Consider the following 19,697-nt stretch of genomic DNA (forward strand, 5'->3'; position numbering starts at 1 on the left):
ACAAAAAATTGAGTATCTTTTGAAATGGACGAGAAATATGACTGTCCTTCAAAAACAAATCTATTGCATTTCTTATTTATATTTGTAACAAGTTTTTCTAGTTGAATTTATGCTTTGAATCTTATTTAGGAGTGTTTCAAAATTAAGTCTGAACGATTTGTTCAGAGGATGTCCAGAGCATAGAGAAATGTATCTAGCAAGAGAACCGACTTATGGGTTTTGATCTCTTTCGACCTTCAAGCTGCACTGAAGGAATTTTTTCCGTAAGCGTGACATGTGTTAGTTTCCCGTGCATTTCTTATGTTAAAATCCCGATTCTCTGTAGTTGTTAAGGGCTTTTGATCTTAGTTTGCACAATTTGGGGGGAAAACAATGTGGGTTGAACTCAACCATTCAAAAAAGAGATCCGTTAAATTCAAAAACTAAAAATGCATTATTTTGAGAAAAATGAATTGTGCAACTTTTTTCAGTAAGAACTGTGCTAAAAATAATATTTGACTGCTTTTGGGAAGCAATTTCTATGATTTATATGAAAAGTTTCGCTAAACACAGAAAACATCATGCAGAAAGTATAGGCACACCCTAGAACTGCAATGCAAACGTGGCCCAGTTTGAGTTAAGCTCAGTTTTGAAAGATTAACCACGAGGTGAGAATTTTGACAACTTAACAAAATGTAAGCAAAACAAAATTCATTCCCAGTAATGCAAATAAAAGTAAAACAAATTGAATTGAAAACATCAATTTATTTAAATAAAACTATATAATGAATGTATACTTAATTTAATCCTCAGATAAAGAGGAAATCATGGAGAATGTTGCAACAGAAGAAGTGGAATTCCCTAAAGGAAGCTACCAACGCCAATATGTCTATTCTGGAGTGAAAAATTAATCGCAACGAAGAAGTACAAGTTCAAGGTAAGTGCGTTCGTCACATTTATTTTAAAATTAAATTTTATGAATATTCTTTTGTTTTTTTTTTTTTGTAGAAATTACACTTCACGACAAGATTCAGTTCGATAACACGAAGAGAAAGCATTGTGTTACAAGTTGTTCCGGTTGAGGTGAGAGATTGTATTTTTTTTAATTTATCTCAAGTTTAACTTTTCTTATCTTCCGGATCTTCAAAATCAAGTGGTCTTGGTTCGGATACAACGTCATCCCCAGCTCGTCACAGTCAAGAAGAACTACTCTAATGAAACGTGTGGCACCCTGTAAAGCAACCACCGGCCGATTCATCAACCGAGAGCACGCGAGAGACCTCTCAGTCGGTATTGAGTAGTGCAGCAAAGCAGACTTAAATAGAAATAAACTTTTGTTCAAGATTACAAAGTGTTTGTATTGTGTTCTCAATATAGGTCTTTACAGTGGCGACGAGGTAAAAAAAAATATATATTGTTTAATAACTGAATAAAAATAATATAATTTAAAACGGGAAAAAGATTATGACATCAGGCGACAAAACCCTTTACCATATTTTGACTCGGTAATGACCAGGTTGAAGGGAGCAAAGCATTTTTCTAGGTTAGATCTCAAAATAACTGGATTAAGATGAAAATAGTCGCGAAATAACAACGTTTATCACATCAAAAGGGATTTATCGATACAAAAGATTGTTGTTTGGTGTTAACTCAGCCCCCGAAATCTTTCAAAGAATCATGGAAAACATTTTATCTAGTTTTAAAAATGCCTTGATGACATCATAGTGTTTGGTCAAAATGAGACAGAGCATGATCAAAATGTTAATTTGGTATTGTCCGTTTTTAAAGATTTCAATGTAGCGCTCAACGATGACAAATGTATTTGGAAAGCTCAAACCATGAAATTTTTAGCACACATTTTGTCAATAGATGGTATATGTCCAGACCCCGGGAAGGTAAAGACAGTTTTAAAATTCAGTCGCCGAAAACCAAAGAAGAGACACGTAGTTTTCTAGGTCTTGTCATGTACCTGGGAAAATTTATTCCTGATCTGGGCCATATAACAGAGCCACTAGGATGTCTGATGAAAAAAGACGTCACATTTACATGGGACGAAAGTCAATTTCGAGAATTAAAGGAAAAACTGGCTTAAATTCCAACCGTTTCATATTATAATGCAAATAATCGAATTGGTTTAATTGCTGACGCAAGCCCAGTGGCTTTGGGTGTAGTTCTACTGCAATTTGTGAATGAAAACCCTCAGGTAGTGTCGTTCGCTAGTAAAAAGTCTTTCTGAAGTTGAACGAAGGTTCTTCCAAACAGAAAAAGAAAGCCTTGCATTGGTCTGGGCTGTACAAAGATTTTATTAGTATTTGGCGGGAGTTGAATTTGAACTTGTAACAGATCATAAGCCGTTAGAGGCCATTTTGAAGCCTGCTTCGAAGTCACGGCCCGAATTGAGCGTTGGGTTCTAAGACTACAATCGTCAAAGTTCAAAATCATTTATCAACCTAGGAAGTTCAACATTGCTGATTCATGTTCTAGACTGTGTCAAATTGAAAAGAGCAATAGTTCTGACAGGAACTTTCCATCAAAGTATTTGTCACATAGTTTAAAAATTCGAAAAAGTGAGCATTAACTATTCTTGAAATTGTTGAGCATAATAATTCAGATGCAGAACTGATGGAAGCTGTGCGATGCATTGAAAATAATGATTGGGCTCCCAATCGCGCGAACAAATATTTTCCATTTAGATAAGAACTGAGCATTATGGGAAACGTTCTTCTAAGAGAAATAAAGCTTGTCATACCCACAAGTTTAAGAACGAGGGACTTGGAATTGGCACACGAAGGTCACTCAGGAGAAACCGTCGTAAAACGGAGAGTACGTTCCAAAGTCTGGTGGCCTCTGGTAGATATAGAGGTTGAAAAATGTATCAAAATTTGTCGCTATAGCTTACTGGCATCGAATCCAACGTACCCTGCTCCAATGCACAGACGTTCTTTTCCTGAAGGACCTTGGATATGTTTAACAAGGGATTTGCTAGGTCCTTTACCAAACCAAGGCTATGTTTTTGTGATTATAGATTACTTCTCAAGGGATTATGAGGCGAAGTTCCTTAAGAAAATAACATCAAATGTCATCATCGATAGCTTAGAGGAAATGTTTTCTAGGCTCGGTTATCTTAAATCCCTTACAGCCGACAATGGGAGACATTTTGTAAGTAGAGAGTTTAAGAATTACTGCAAACAAAATAATATTGAACTTATAACATTGTCACCATATTGGTTTCAGGCAAATGGTGAAGTCGAAAATATGAATCGGTCGATAATAAAGAGGCTGCAAATTGTGAACTCTAAAGGCGATGATTAAATAAAAGAGTTACAAAAATTCACCTTAATGTACAATATCACACCACATGGCACAACACTGAAATCGCCTTCTGAACTGTTGTTTAACAGATTAATAAGAGATAAGATCCCATGCTAAAAAGATATTCAAGAAAACATTTTAGATTCAGAAGAAAGAGATTCAGATATCAGAAACAAGGAAAGAGAGAAGCAAACAGCGGATAAAAATCGGAATGCGAAAAGTATTCAGCTAGAAGTAGGGGACAAAGTTTAAGTACAAAGAAGAATTCGAAGTGAGCCAGCGGTCATTGACAGGAGCGATGATGATGGCACAATATGGGCTGATCGTTGGCAGTTGGTCAAGGTTAAGCTCTCGGGTGGCTTTTTGAGCATTTTGAGGGAGCTTCCAGGACCACTTCCTTCCATTAGTGATGGTGATGTGCATCAAGGCCTTGTCAAACTCATGGTTTGTGGTGACCAGAGGTCTTGTGACCTATACAAGCTTGCTGTCAGCCGGTTAGGTGAAGTTTGGATAAGTGCGAAGCTCGAGGTTATCGATATGGAAGACATTCCTAGCAGACCTAGAGCCCGCATTGGTATCCAAATGCGAATCTGCTGGTATCGAGGACATTCTTAAGATGATCAGGAATTCCAACCCGTCCGACGCATAACTGGAAGATAGAGGAAGTAAAGAGTCTTTATAGGAGTCCCATTGTGGTACTCAATAAAGAATCCTTGGCTCCTCTAGCCCTAAACGAGGGATCCATAAACTATGGCTTCGAATTCATTAAAATTCGAATCTATAAAAAAGATGGGGTTAAGGCGTAAAGCGGGCCTCCAAAAGCAACCGAAGGTGAACTAGCGGTTGGTGGGCATTTTAAGTCGACTTCTCTCCTAACAGAGGGTGACGATGCACTCATGCCCTCTCCAATAGTGAATCCACCCTCTACAAAAGTAAGTCGTAGACAGTCCATCCTTAATAGAGACTGACGACGAGCTTAACATGATCCTTCTGAGCGAGGACGAACTCTTGGGTTCATCCTCAGACTCAGAGGATCAGAACAAAACCGTGGTGGAGGTTGATCTGCTCAATTGTAGTCAAAATGCTGCAGTTAGTTCAGATTAATCTCCAACACTCCATAAAGCGCTTGGCCTCACTTCTTCATGGATTGTGGGATCCGTACTACACACTGTGTGTGACAGGTAAAGGTGAACCAAGATCTTGCATACTAGTGAAACGTAGCATTAATGTTTTTACTCCATCATTTTAGTGACAAAGATACCACCGTAGCTAGGCTAGAAACAATCAAAGTAAGTTTCTGGCTAGTGTCAGCGTATCTTGGCCATGGCCACCTTGCCCCCCTCCCTGAAAAAAAAACCTGGAAAAAGTCGTCGCTGAAGTGAAAAGGCAAAGGGAGCGATGATAACGCTCATCATACTGTATGGGGCAGCACGAATATCAACGACAGAGGTGAGTCTCTTTCTGATTATATTCCTGGTACTAACCTTTTAGTAAGTAATGTTGGAAATGAACCAAAATTCATAACTAAAACTCGACAAGAAGTCTTAGATATAACTCTTGTCTCAGATAGTATACACCATATGATCTTGGACTGGATACTATCCAAAGAACACTCGTTCTCTGATCATAGATATATCCAGTTCATTATAAATGTGGATAATAACCCGAGTCCATTGACTTTTCGAAACTATCGGAAAACTAACTGGGCTTCATACAGGAACTCATTACAGAGTTAACTAGAACCTGGACTATCGAGTTCCTCTAACGCTAATGAACTTGAAAACAAAGTCAATGACCTTACCTCAGCTATGAACAGATCGCTAGAAATTGCTTGTTCACTTATACACATAAGAGGAAAGAAGAAACCACAATGGTGGGCCTCAGAGCTTGACTAGCTCAGGAAAGAATACAGGAACATTTTCATCCTGGCCAAAGCCACAAGACTAGCCTCTCACTATGATTCTTACAAAGAATCCCTAAGAATCTACAAGAAGGTACTAAGGAAATCCAAGCGATCTTCTTGGCGATCCTTCTGTGGCACGAAAGAAGAAACTTCTGAAGCCTCTAGGTTACGGAAAATTCTTTCAACTAATCCAGCTATGCCAGATTGATTGATATCCATTTAAGTGCAAGTATCTATACAAGACTTCTGTCTTCGTCTCAACATGCCAACTGTAAAGGTGTAAAGGTAAATCAGTGGAAACAGCGTTACTCACTTTAGTACGCACCGTCGAATATTCCCTCCATCATAAAGAGTTCACTATGGTTGCTTTCCTTGGCATAGAAGGTGCCTTTAACAACGTGGACACTTCGGGAGTAAATTCATTTAATGCTTACTAGCAAAATAATTTACTTAAAACGACGTTGCTGTAGCAGTCTCATGAAAGCATCTTAACGTCCTAAAAGAACTCTTACAAAATGCCTTGGACAGATTAATACTTTGAGCAGATCGGTGTGGATTGGGTTAACCCACTCAAAACCGATCTGGTCTTATTTTCGAGGAGATACAAAATTCCATTTGTCAACCCTCTTAATATTAAAGGAATCCAATTAAAATTCTCAGACGAGGCTAAATACATGGGTCTTGTCTTAGATTAAAAACTTAATTGGAAACGCAACGCACAGAAAACAGTCAAAAAAGCTAATGTAGCTCTCTTTTCTTGCAAAAAAGCTATCGGTAATAAGTGGGGCTTTCAACCCAGAATCACGTATTGGCTATAGACATGGGTAATCAGACCGATTTTAACGTACGGTGTGGCAGTATGGTGGACTGCACTAGAGAAAGGTATAAACAGGGATAAGCTAAATAAAGTCCAACGTTCAGTTTGCCTATCTATAAGCGGATAGCTTAGCACGACCCCGTCTGCGGATCTATACCTTACTCTAAGTTAAACCTCTTGACATATTTAGCAAACAAATAGCTGCAAGCTCTGCTATTTGCATCAAAGCTTCGTCGCAGTGGACTAACAACAACATTGGCCACTCCGTAATTCTAAGGTAGTTTAAATCAATTCCAACACCATCCCCCAACTGCAATTCGACAGAAACTTCCACATCTCTATACCTCCCAGATCATTTTGGGAGGATAGGACATTCTTCGAGGATGAGTCAATCCATTTTTACACATATAGGTCAAAAACAAAAGAAGGGGTTGGTGGAGGTGTGTACCCTGATCGACTGAGATTAATTCTCTCATTTCACCTTCCCAATCATTGTGGCGTGTTCCAGGTGGAACTTTTGGCGATAAAGGAAGTCTTGTCCGGGCTCAACGAAAACGTGTTATCAACATCTGATATCCGTATTTTCTCTGATAGCCAGGCCGCTATCAAATCTCTGGACTCTGTCTCAAGAAACTCTATAACAGTCCATAACTGTTGATGTTCTTTAATGGAGATGACGCAACAGTTTAATATTCACCTTTGCTGGGTGTCGGGCCATAGAGACATTCCAGGTAACTGTAAGGTAGGTGAACTCGCCAGGAACGGTACAGTACAGCCCAGCCTATCACGTTTGGCAAGTACTGGCATACCAATCGCTACTTGTAAACTGCAGCTAATGCAAGACGCATCCATCGTCTGTCGTTAAAAACATTGATATTATTTTGATAGAGAAATATGATATAAGAAACTTACTTGTTAACAGCTGCGTTGTTTTGAGCAAAGCTTTCCCTTCCGGATTCCTTGAAGAAGTTGAATGGAAACACAGACTATACCAACCTCCACATTGACACCTACAATTGAAATGGTTTTGAATTACTTCATTATAAAGGTTTCTGCTCTCAAAAATATCAAATTATATTAAATATCGAAACAATTTACAAAAAACTAACTCTTAAAATCCCAAACGAATTGTTTTGTTTTGCAAAATTGATTTTCATTTTTTGATAGGTCACAAAAATTCCATAAGTTTTTTTTTAAACCCTATCCCCATTTTCCTTTTTTCACAACTCATATGCATTCACCGAAAGCAAATTTGAGGTGTTTCAGGTAGGACGGGTACCGGTCGAGACTCTAGATAATATATTTCCTCTATGCCCAGTAATGCAAATAGCGAGTATTTCCATATTTTCACATTATACATACACCAATATAAAAGTTTGGATTCGTAATCAGCATCAAAAATTAAACGAACTATTTAAAAACATAAAAGATATGTACATATGTAAAATTAAGATATACCGCATGTTTTTAAAGGGGCATATTTCAAAAACCTGATGTAATAGAAAAGTTTGAAGGTGAGGTTCAAAGTCAGGATAACAAAATAATATATAATTTTGTCGGCTGGAGTTATCAGACTCAACGGAATTTAAACGTCGAACTCTGACGTATAAGATGGAGAGAACGAATTTCTGAAAGAACGTAGGAATACCTACAAACGTGATAAACCAAAACAGTAGAAGAATAGTATTGAAAATATTAAGTTTTTAAATTTGTTAAATTAAACATATTGTAATATGTATACACTCTTTATTTTTTTTAATATCGTGTTATAGTAGAATAAAATAAGGGTCAATATATAATGCTTCGTTAAACATCAAATAATTAAGAGGAGAACATCTAGTGATTAAGAGGAGAACTAACTTCGAGAACATTCAGCGCATACAAGAACCTCGAAGGGGCAACATCTAGTGATTAACAGGAGAACTAGCTATGTTAAGCATCGAGAACAACCTAGTAGTTTCTCGAACCGATTTGAGGTATATAAATAGGCGCTCATAAGCGAAGCGGTATGATTATTGGTTGTGAACTGCGATAAAGTAAAGACTGTGTTTAAAAAGTAATAATTGAGTAAAGACTGTATTTTTTTTTAAAGGTATTAAGTGTTCAATAAATAGGTTGGAACAATTTAAATAAAGTAAAATTGTGTTTTATTTGCAAGTATGAATAAGTTTTAATTGTCGGACCAAGCCGAATATTACAATATGTACACATGCATACAAAAAAATCTACTTAAAACAGCTTATTTTTGTATTATTATTATTTGCTAAAAACGCAACAAAAAATAAACAATTTACTCTAATAATTGACCTAAATATGTAGATCAAATTTGGGAAAACCAAAACGAAGTGTTTTTCTTGGAAAAAGTATGTTTATTTTGTTTATTTACTCAAAAGCTAAGAAATTACATTTCAACATAAAATGTTCTTTTTTAAGTGAAAATACATAAATAACATTGAATTTAAAAAAAGAATATAATAAATTACATACAATTTTGAAAAAAAAAATTACAACATTATTTTAAAACTAGCAGCACCACGGACCTTGATTATTAATGGATAAGATTTAAAGTATGTCTTCGACATCAAATCATCTTCATTGCAGGGTTTGTTGCAATACCGCTTCGTATTCATTTGTTGCTGAAAAAAACACTTTAATCAGTGCATTCAAATTTGTGGTTTATGTGAAACTTACTTTGACATTTAAATTGTAGCAAGTTGATTGGTTCATAATAACAAAATTTCCACTGGTAAGTCGATCTATTGATTAAAAAGTTGTGGCAAGTTGTTTGTGACATTCTTTTGTGAGGCAAATTCTAAAATCCCAATCGGACCATGTCACAAATAAACGATTTCCGATTGTATTATTTTTTGAAATTTTCGGCAGATGAAGGTTGATTCTTAATTGTTAAAACATCATTTGGGCATTGCCTGTGTCGATGGTCTTCTATGTGATTCCAGTTAATTTTTTACAGAATGCACTTTTGATGATTTAAAAGGCATTATGTACTTGGGAATTCAGCTTTAATTTTTCCAATCTATATAAGAAAATTCTAAAATAGTACTTACGAAAATGATGAGCTTTTCATTATTCAAAAGACTTACCAATAATTTTCCATTCCCGTGTTCTCGTAGCAGATTGCTTCAAAGACGACATTCAGTCGGCCTAAGTGGCCGCAGTAGCCGATGGCTCCGTTGTTGCACTCTATGAAACCAGAAGACGTTAAAAATCCTAAAGAACCATAGAATTTAAAATATCCGTCTTAAGATTACTCGTAAGTAAATTAATGAAATTACCTGATTTGCCTGCATACTCTGCGGTTGCTGTTGCCGCTGTTAAGTCATTTAAAAACTGGGGGGTCGACTTTTGAATGTCAATTCCATTGCACCATTGAATTAAATTTCACAAAGTCGTTGATACAGCTGTAGCTGATGATGTTCGCTAGTTCGGAATTGAATTCGTAATTCTAGTGGTGTTGTTGCATTCCATATATCTTACTATTGGCAAAGACGTTAAAACCTCTATCGTCAACGCCTGCGCCCACCATAGCCGCTGAGGCAGATCTCACCGATCATGATTCAGCAGCAATTGAGTGTAGAAAAATATACTTTACTTCAAAAGGCTTTGAATAACTATTTACAAAGAAAGGCGAATTTTTGGGGTTAAAAACGTTAAGAGAAATATAATATAAAATAAATTCACCTGGGGAATAGCGCTCTTGTTTTGAGCAAACCTTCTAAATTTGTTGAGAGAAGTTGGTTATGTATCGGGGGTTATAATCGGCAGCACCCGAAATGTAAACACTAAGTAGATGCAAATAAAGTTAATTTGTATTCTTATATACATCTTCTTGACAGAGTTGGTAGTAAAGTATATTATTGGAGCAAACCATAGCTGAAACCAAGCAACATAAATATCTTTTTGTTTACGAGATTCTTTCTTTAAACCTACCTACTTGACCTCCGAGTAGAACAAGTCTCATTGTTTTCTTCTGGTTCCTGGAATTTTTTGATATGAAAAGAAATAAATTCTTTTAAATGTTAAGACAAAACTAAATAATTTACAAAAACTTACTTGTAGAATCTCAAATTAAATGTTTTGATTTTGAAATCTAAATTGTGGAACTGTCATTTTTGAAAAGAATTCAACCTGACATTTTGCCATTTTTCCACCACTCACATGTATTCACCGATACGGAATTTGGGAGAGTTTACCTCAAATATAATTTGACAATGTTTCAGACAAGACGGATACCGGTCGGTTCTCTTGGTAAATATATTTCTTTATGGTTCAGAGCATAAAGAAATATATTTACCAAGAGAACCAAACTGTACCCGTCTTGCCTGAAACACCCTCAAATTTTATTTGAGGTGAGTGCTGAATACATGTGAGTGCTGCAAGAAAAATCAAAATGGGGGATTGGGCTAAAAATAAACTTATGGAATTTTTGTGACCTGTCAAAAATGACAGTTCCACAATTTCGATTTCTAGCTATGGATTATACCAAAAATATTCTTGACTAGGTCTATGGTCGGTGCAGGCGTTGACGTTTTAGGTGTCACCGTCCCTACAATAAGTCAGATGATTGTAATGCAACAACAGCAGCAGCAAAGACCTCACCAGAGTTACGAACTCAATTCCATATTAGTGAACATCCTCAGCTATGCCATTGACATTGTGTGACTTTGTGAGATTCAAGTCAATGTTACAAGTGACAGCTTCGACATTAATAGTCGACCGCCCAGTTTTGGAATGACTAAACAGCAACGACTGACCTATGCAGGCAACTCAGGTTAATTACTTCATTTACTTACGAGTAATGTAATAGATATTTTAAATTCTATTTTTCTTAAGGATCTTCAAAACATCCTTCGCCTATTCATCAGTCGCCAAGAAATATGATGCTGCAAGTCGATAAAAAAAAACGACTTGCAGCTGCAACTAAAGCAACATTTTCTTTTTCATTTTTTGCAAAACAATACAATGAGTTTCGGATTTTAAGAGTAATTTTGTGTTAATTGTTTCGATATTTAATAATATTTGATATTTTCCAGACCAAAAACCTTCACAGCAACAAAATCATCAGCAACAACACCACCAAGTCAATGATGCAAGTGGAAATTTTGCCATTCAATAGTTGACCGCTAACGCATTTCTTATAGCAGTTGAGTTGTTTTCTTATGTTTTGCTTCTTAAAAAATGAAAATGCGTGTTTCCGTGTGACTGGGTAACAGATAACTCAAAATGTATTCTTTATTCGATGTGTTCGTTATCGTATTACATCTTAGGTTTGTTCGATTACTTGATAAGATAAGTATGTTCCACAACATCCTTCTTGTTAACAATAAAATGATTTTTTTGTTTGTGTTAATTATAAAACGAAAATTAAATAAAATTAATTCAAATAAATGTAACGTCTAAAAATCGATTTTGCATTTACATATTAAAAGTTCATTTGATTATGCAAAGTTAGTCTCTTTAGTGAGTTTGAGTGTAAATAAATTAGAATGATCGAACTTGTTAAAAACTGAAATAATTGGAATAATCGAACTTGTTAAAAATTTAAATCAATAATTTTTAAAAAAATTTTAAGCATTAATTGTGAATCAATTATAATTTTTTGTATATTATTGTGAATATGCAAAGTTATATAACTCGTATTCCTTATACTTGCTTGGCAATACTTTTTTTCTTGTTGTCCTTCCAGTCGAATTGACAGGTGTATCAGCTGTTTTCATTTTTTACATTTGAATACTTTTCGATGATGTTATTTGGTTGGATTTATTTTGCTCCAAGTTTATTGTCGAATTTTCTCGGTTTTGATTATTTCGGTCATCATGTTGTGTTGTAGAATCATATTTATTGTTGTCGATGTTTTTTGTTTTATCTTCATGACTCGTCTTTTCAGTGGTCGGAACTTCATTTTTGTTGGACGTAGTTTGTGTTGATGTCGCTGCAGTTTGGTTCTCGATCGCTGTTCTTGGCCTTATGTTGATGTTGTTTCTTCTGTATTGTGTACCATCTTTTTCTACAATACTTGAACGTGATGATAGATGTTGGATTATTCGCCCTGATGACCAATTTGTGTTAGATTCTGGTTGCTTTTGGAAGTAAACGTCTTGTCCGGTTTCGATGTATGGTAATGTTCTGGCTGTTCGGTCGAAATATTTTTTTCATTTTTCCTCGCTTCTCTAGAATCATTGCTGGGATATTTTGTTGTACTTCTGGTATGAGATTGGATTTAGCTGTTGGAATGGATGTTCTGAGTCTTCTTGCAAAAAGTCTTTGTGCTGGTCTTGGTAAATCTGTTTTGGATGTTTTTCGATGTTCACAAAGAGCTTTCCAAAAATCTTCACCCGATTTGATGCTGCGTTCATAAATCTTTTTTGTAATTTTCACTGCTGACTCTGCCTTACCGTTTGCTTGGTGATGATATGGTGATGACATTGAAAGCTTGAAGTTCCAATCTTTTGCGAATTGTTGAAATTCTCGACTCGTGAATTGTGGTCCGCAGTCGGATACCACAATTTTGGGGATTCCGTGTCTGCTGAAATTTCGTTTGCAGCAGTTGATGACGTTTGTTGCTGTTAAGGAAGAAAGAAAGTCTACTTCAATGTAGTCTGAGAAATAATCTACGGTGACTAATAGATTGTGTTTCTTTTGGTTTTTTGCTTGAACTTCACATATGTCGATAGCTACTCTCTCGAACGGCAATTTTGGAATTTCGGTTGTTTGCAATGGTTGTTTCTGTTGGTTGTCTGCGTTCTCAGCACATGTTGCGCATGCAGAGACTTCTTGTTTAATTTGGTCATTGATTCCTGGCCAAAATACCGAATCGCGAGCTCTTCTGTAGCATTGATCTCTTCCGGGATGCCCAAGATGAATTCTTTTTATAATGTCTTTTCTTAATATTGTCGGAATTATGATGCGATTGCTTTTCATTAATATTTCTTTTTGAGAAACAATTTCGTCTCTGAAACTCCAGTATGGTAAAAGCTCAATCGGTAAATCCTTCTTGTTTTCTGGCCATCCTCGAATGCAGTTTTCTTTAAGTACATTAAGTACATCATCGTTTGCAGTTTTATTTCGGATGTCTTCAATCTGTATGTCGTCAAGGTCAAATTCGGTCGTGATGTTGATTTCTGAGATTTCGTTGAACACTTTGTCGATTTTGTAAACTTCTTTGTCAATTTGTGTCCAAAGATTTCAAAATCTTCTTGGATAACTACGGCGTTAAGCATGTGCGAACGGCAGTGTATTCGCCTCAAGCCAACATTTCGGAGCGGGTCAATCGTAGTTTTCTTAGCAAGTTAAGAATTTTAATTTCAAAGGAGCAAAATGACTGGGACCTTCACTTGTCCAGCATAGCATGTGCGTTGCGATCCGACATGCACGACTCACTCAATTGTCAACCCTATTTCGCCATGTTTGGACAAAACATGATAAACCACGGTTCAACTTATTCTTTGCTAAGAAAACTAAACGCATTACACGATCCTGAAATGTTGGTCAAACCGCGCGTACTTAAATTGACACTAGCCAGACAGACGTTGTCGGAGAATTTGGACAGGGCATACGTTAAGTCTAAGAATCAATATAATAAAAGGTCGAAAAATGTCACTTACCGTGAAGGTCAGGAAGTGTTCCATAGAAATTTCGCCCAAAGCAATTTTGCGCAAGGCATTAATGCCAAGTTGCTTCCGAAATTTTTAAAATCCCGCGTCAAAAAAGTAGTGGGCAACTGCATGTACGACCTGGAAACTCGAGCTGGTAAACCTCTCGGCATTTTCCATGCCAAAGACATTCGGCAGTAATGCTGAAAAGAAAAGAAAATTGACCACAAAGTATCGAGTTCAAATTATAAAGAAACTTTGTTTACTTATCTGATTATGTTTGTTTACATTCTTCTGTTCCGGTAAGTGGATTCGCGCCCCACATTTAGCATTTATGCTGGCACAAACGAAAAACCGACAAAACGCGACCCGGTATACGTAAACGTAATTATTTACTGGTATTAACAAAAAAAAATAAAATGAAAACGTTACGACGAGGAATTATAATTCCCCATAGAACTCGATCACTGAAACCCCGTCGTCAAAACGCAATCCTAATCGATGGACTATAAACAAACATTTTTTTTGACACGAATATACTTATTCTAGAAAGAGGTGAACGACCTCTCTTCTTTTAACGGAATTAAATTACAGCATATAACTTTTAAAACGAGCAAACGGTTTGCAATTTGATTTTTTTTGCATAGCGGATTTTTATCGTGTATCTCATTCATACACGCTCCCGAACAATGGTTGTCGCAGTCACACATGTCCAAAACGAAATTTATGTGGACGAATTCTTTTTATATTTTTTTACAATAAACACTTTTTTATTAAATTTTTAAAAAACCACTTACACTGATTATCACTAAGTAATCGCAATAGCACTGGCTTAAGAGATTATAAGCGAAATCATCGCTAGAAATAGCACTTGCATCTGTTGTTTAAATTTGAACAATTTTTTTTGCTCACACTACCCGGCTACACGAAGAACTAAAGTGGGTTCGTTTCGCATATTCCAGATATATTATCTGAAAAACGCGAAGCCCTGTAACCGAATGGGCTTTTGTTATTAAATTTATTCTAATTGAATGAATATTTTTTGAATTAGAAAAGAAAACCTTAAAACCCACTTGACACCGACCGACGACGACGAACGCTTCCAATTTATGTTCTTTTTTGTATGACTGTTTGTTTCCAAGTTGTAAACAAAGTTTAACTACCCTCTCGCTCTTAAGCTAGGATAGGTGTACTGCTCCTACTAAAAGGAGATCATTTGTCTTATGTGTGTGTATTGTGTAATGTTTTCCCTTTTTTCCACGTAAATGTCACTCGACAGCGTTATAATTGAGTGACATTCAGCACTCCATTATAGGATGTATCGGGGGTGGAAAATCGCAACTTTGTTGCCGCATCATATGGCAACATATTCATGTTGCATTACACGGTTTGAATGCAAGTTAAGGAACAACATTGTATGAGTAATAAAACCTGGAGCTTTTCACCCACAAGTGCATTATGGATAATGGTTGTAGGCCTAGGAAGAAACAAAGGCTGGAAAAGTAGGAGTAGGTGTGTGGGTGTTTATATAGGGTCTATGAAGAAAAAGCGTTGGTAGGAGGTTTCTTTTTTTTTAACCAAGACACCCCAGAGACGAGTCGAGCAGCAGAAACCCTATTACCATATTTATTTAAATATATTTCTATACTCACCCAGAAAAAGACTTGGCCAATCGGTTATTTTGAAGTCATATAGGAATTTTAAATTTTTTGTTTGAAAGAAATTAGGACGAACGTCCCATTATACGAGGGAGAATAGATATATATAATCATATATATTTATATATATGTCGATTCCTTATCCATTATTTATGGATTCAATGTTTATTATTATTTAATTCTATTTCTTATTAAATGCAGCAATCCCAGAGCAGTCACCACGCCAGTCGTCCGTTTGTAATTAACCTCCTTTTCCTTTTTAAAAATCCCAGACATCATCCCGTTCGATGCTCTAGAGTCTCGACATCTCATGGGCTTACACTAAGCGGCAAACGGGTTAACATTTCCCAGTGACTTAATACTCCGGTTTCACTTAGGCACACGCAAATGCGGTGCCTAGCATTTCTTATACCTCGCACTGCGACACGGCCATCCTGTCACATCACATGTCCTCATGTGCTCGTCCAACCCTGACTTAAACTTTTTTTTTTTTTTTTAACAACCTCTAATCTTCAATTTCACAACACTAAAACCACCTCTGCTCAAACCATTTCTTAATTTCATTGCCAACTTCCAACTAAGTGGCCACACAACAAAAAAAACGAACTTCCATCCAGTTCTCTCATCTCCATCTCTAACTCTGATGCATACCGCTCACTCACGGTCTACATTTAAGAGATTCCGATTTCAATTAAGCTATTCATTATTAACTTCGAATAAAGTGGTAGTAACACCCACAAAGAACTTCCATCCAGTTCCCATACCTTTTTGAATCTGACACACACCGCGCACTCACGGTCTACATTTAAGAGATACCGATTTTTACTGAGCTACGGCTACATAACAATTCAATAATTTCTTTATTAAAACTTTATTCAAACGTTACAAAATAAACTGTATTCATAAACAAACACAAATATTTTCAAAAGTATTTTATTCCAATTGTTCTTCACTAACATATTCATCATTTACAAATTCTTCATTTAAATGTTCTTCATCAAAATATTCTTCATTTAAATATTCTTCATTTAAATATTCCTCATTTAGACATTCTTCATTTAACAAATTAAAATTTTCATCATCTTTTAAAACATTAACATTTTCTTTTTCATTTAAAATATTACGGTTTTCTTCTTCATTTACAACATAAACATTTTCTTCTTCATTTAAAACATAAGCATTTTCTTCTTCATTTAAAACATAAACATTTTCTTCTTCATTTAAAACGTTAATATTTTCTTTATTTGCAGTTCGTTTACTTAATTTTACATTACTATCTAGTTTGCCATAAGAAGGCATTTTTCTAAGGCGATCATGAGCATATTTATAAGTGCGATTAGAATCAAGAGCTTTGAGAACATATCTATCACCATCTAGAACTTCTATAACACTGAATGGGCCTTTGTATTTTTGGTCAAGTTTCGTTTGATTACGTTCATCATTCTGTAATAATACAAAATCACCTATTGAGAATTTGACTAACTTTGCTTTTGTATTGTCAAATCTAGGCTTATCATATGCAGCATTTTTGTTAATATTGTCAATAGACTGTGCTCGAATGTCAATTAAATCAATATCAGAATCTTCACTTTCTAAAAACATCAAATCAAGGGGCCTTGCTATTTTTCCAATCATTAGCTCAAGCGGGCTTGATTTTGTTACACGATTAACTGAACAATTTAAAGCTAACTGGATGTCCGAAAGAGAATCTTGCCACTAACAATCCCTACTAGTCTCTGCAACTGTTAGCATATTTTTCAAGGTACTCATAGTCCTCTCTACTTGGCCATTTGCCCGAGAGCTGCCAGTAGCAATTAAATGAAGGTTTATGTTATGTGAATTACAAAACTCACGAAAATCTAAACTTGTAAAACATCGACCCTGATCTGCAATAATCCTCTGTGGGGCCCCAAAAATTGAAACACTCATTTTAATTGCTTTTATGCTACTTTCAGAATCAATATGCAATGTGTGATATAGTAAAACAAATTTTGTAAATGCATCAATTAGTACAAATACATATTCCTTCTTATCGTTTTTGCCACTTAATTTACCTGTGGCGTCAATGTGGACTGTATGCCATGGAATAGGAATCTTCGGAATCGGATGCAATTCTGCTTGAATCTTACCTGAATGTGACTTAGATACCCTACAAGTTACACAATTTTCTACAAATTTTCTTACGTATTTCGCCATATGTTCAAACCAAAATTGATCATATAATTTTTCAAGAGTTTTCTCCCACCCAAGATGCATGAGAGCTGTGTGGGTAGAATTTATAACAGACCAGCGGAGGCTCCTCGGAAGTATAGGTAGACACCGGGATCTGCCATTTCTTTGTATTTTTCGATTTAATACCCCAGAACGAAACTCGTAAGTCTTAGCTATATCTTCGTCTAACTTATCCTTATTTAAATCATCTATCAGTTTAAGAAGTTCAGGATCGCGTTGTTGCTCAGCAAGCAACCAATTTTTCGGAAGAGTATTAACATTGACTTCCTTGTGTTGAATCTTTTTTACAGGATTCTCAATCGAGTCTGGTAATGGATTTCGTGAAAAGAAATCAGCATGACACATCCGTTTACCATCTCTATAAATGATATCAAAGTCAAAGGCCTGTAAAAATGCCCACCATCTATGCACCCTAGGTGTAAGATCTAATTTCTTTTTTGAAGACTGCAAAGAATTGCAATCTGTGAAGACAGTAAATTTGCGTCCATGCAAATAGTGCCGGAAATGCTGGATAGCATTGACAACTGCAAGGGTTTCTAATTCATAAGAGTGATATTTAGATTCTGAAAATGTAGTTCGTTTACTAAAGTAAGCTATTACATGACGAAGTTTGTTTTCACTTTGCATTAGCACTGCCCCGTAACCTATCGAACTCGCATCAGTGTGAAGTTCTGTTTCACACTTAGGATCAAATATTCTTAACAAAGGCTCATTGGTAAGAATTGTTACAATTTTTTGTCTAACCGACTCATGTTTTGGTGTCCAAGAAATATCACCTTTAACAATTTTCGTTAATTCATACAAAGGAGCCATTATTTGAGAACATTGTGGAATAAATTGTCGAAAATAAGATGCGAGTCCTATGAACTGACGTAGTTGAGTAACAGTCCTAGGAGGTGGAAGGGAAACCAATGATTCTACCTTCTTGGAATTTGGTCTCACTTCTCCATGACTCACCTCAAAACCAAGATATTCTACTCTCTGTTTAAAAAAAGAACATTTCTTCATATTAAAAGAAAACCCAGCATTTGTCAATACCTCCAGTACAGTTCGAACCCTAACAAGACCTTCATTTAAATCTTCACCCCCTAAGATCAAAATGTCATCCATGTAAACCACCACGTATGTATTAGCGAGTTCCCCCAATGCCTTAATGACGGCACGTTGAAAAACGGAGGGTGCGTTCCGTAACCCGAAAGGCATGACAAGATACTCAAATTGGCCATCCAAAGTTACGAATGCTGTTTTTTCAATTGAATCTGGATGCATAGGCACCTGGTGGTAACCACTGGCCATGTCAAGAATTGTAAAATAAAAACAGCCGTGAAGTCGGTCAATTTGATCCTGTATCAATGGCAAAGGAAATCTTTGAGGAATTGTGTTGTCGTTCAATTCACGAAAATCAACGCACATGCGATCTGACCCATCCTTCTTCTTCACGAGCAAAACAGCACTAGCAAATGGGGATGAACTAGGACGAATAACATTAGCTGCTAGAAGTTCTTTTATTTTATCACGTACAATTGTTCGTTCGTCTGTACTTAGTCTATAAGGACGACGATACACAGTCTTAGTTGGATCTTTAAGATTTATATGCATTGCTTCAACGTTCGCTGGCCTACAAGGAGTACCGTGAATAAAAAAACTCTTAAATTCGTTTAAAACAGAAAGCAACCTCTGTTTGAATTCTGCCTGAATATCTGTATCAATTTTCTCAAAATCAATGGTTTTATTTACCGAATTGCATTCTTGAACAACTTTAACTTTGCTAAATGCTAAAATATCAGCAGTCATATGGATAGCTAATCCCTGTTTTAAAATTTCACGGCCTATCAAAACATCATGGCCCACACAGTTATCAGGTAGAACATGAAACAGAATTTCAATGGGAATTCCATCTATTTTCACATTAGCTAGAATCTGAGTAGTACTCCTGACACTTTTTTGACCAATTCCTGTCATGCTTACAATGCTTCCAAAATTTTTGCCTCTAAATTTACAACTGATTGATTCTTTAACAATTGAACACTCAGAACCTGAATCATAATAAAATAAAATTTGCTTACCAAAATGTGTTAGTGTCCCTGAAGGGGAATCAATTTGACAAACATCAACTCTGCGTACATCTGAAGAAACTGCGGAACTGCTTTCACTCCTGCTACTAACACCAAGGCAACGAGATGCAA

At 36.0% G+C, this 19,697-nt stretch overlaps 1 protein-coding gene and 1 long non-coding RNA gene across 2 annotated transcripts in view; one reads left to right on the plus strand and one right to left on the minus strand.

Moving 5' to 3' along the window:
* Nucleotides 1-1,310, plus strand: part of LOC129952625 (uncharacterized) — a 1,807-nt gene extending 497 nt beyond the window's left edge. The window contains exons 1-4 of the long non-coding RNA XR_008782348.1: nucleotides 1-647; nucleotides 793-916; nucleotides 988-1,062; nucleotides 1,134-1,310. The exon at nucleotides 1-647 is cut by the window's left edge and continues 497 nt beyond it. This is a non-coding gene — a long non-coding RNA (uncharacterized LOC129952625). The remainder of the gene's footprint in view (nucleotides 648-792; nucleotides 917-987; nucleotides 1,063-1,133) is intronic.
* Nucleotides 1,311-12,095: 10,785 nt separating this feature from the next.
* LOC129944507 (uncharacterized protein K02A2.6-like) lies at nucleotides 12,096-12,950 on the minus strand. Its single transcript, XM_056053982.1, has one exon. It carries the CDS (start codon nucleotides 12,948-12,950, stop codon nucleotides 12,096-12,098), a length of 855 nt encoding a protein of 284 aa, XP_055909957.1.
* Nucleotides 12,951-19,697: the final 6,747 nt, after the last annotated feature.

Source organism: Eupeodes corollae, chromosome 1, assembly GCF_945859685.1.
Source record: "Eupeodes corollae chromosome 1, idEupCoro1.1, whole genome shotgun sequence".
In the NCBI taxonomy this organism is placed as follows: Eukaryota; Metazoa; Arthropoda; class Insecta; order Diptera; family Syrphidae; genus Eupeodes; species Eupeodes corollae.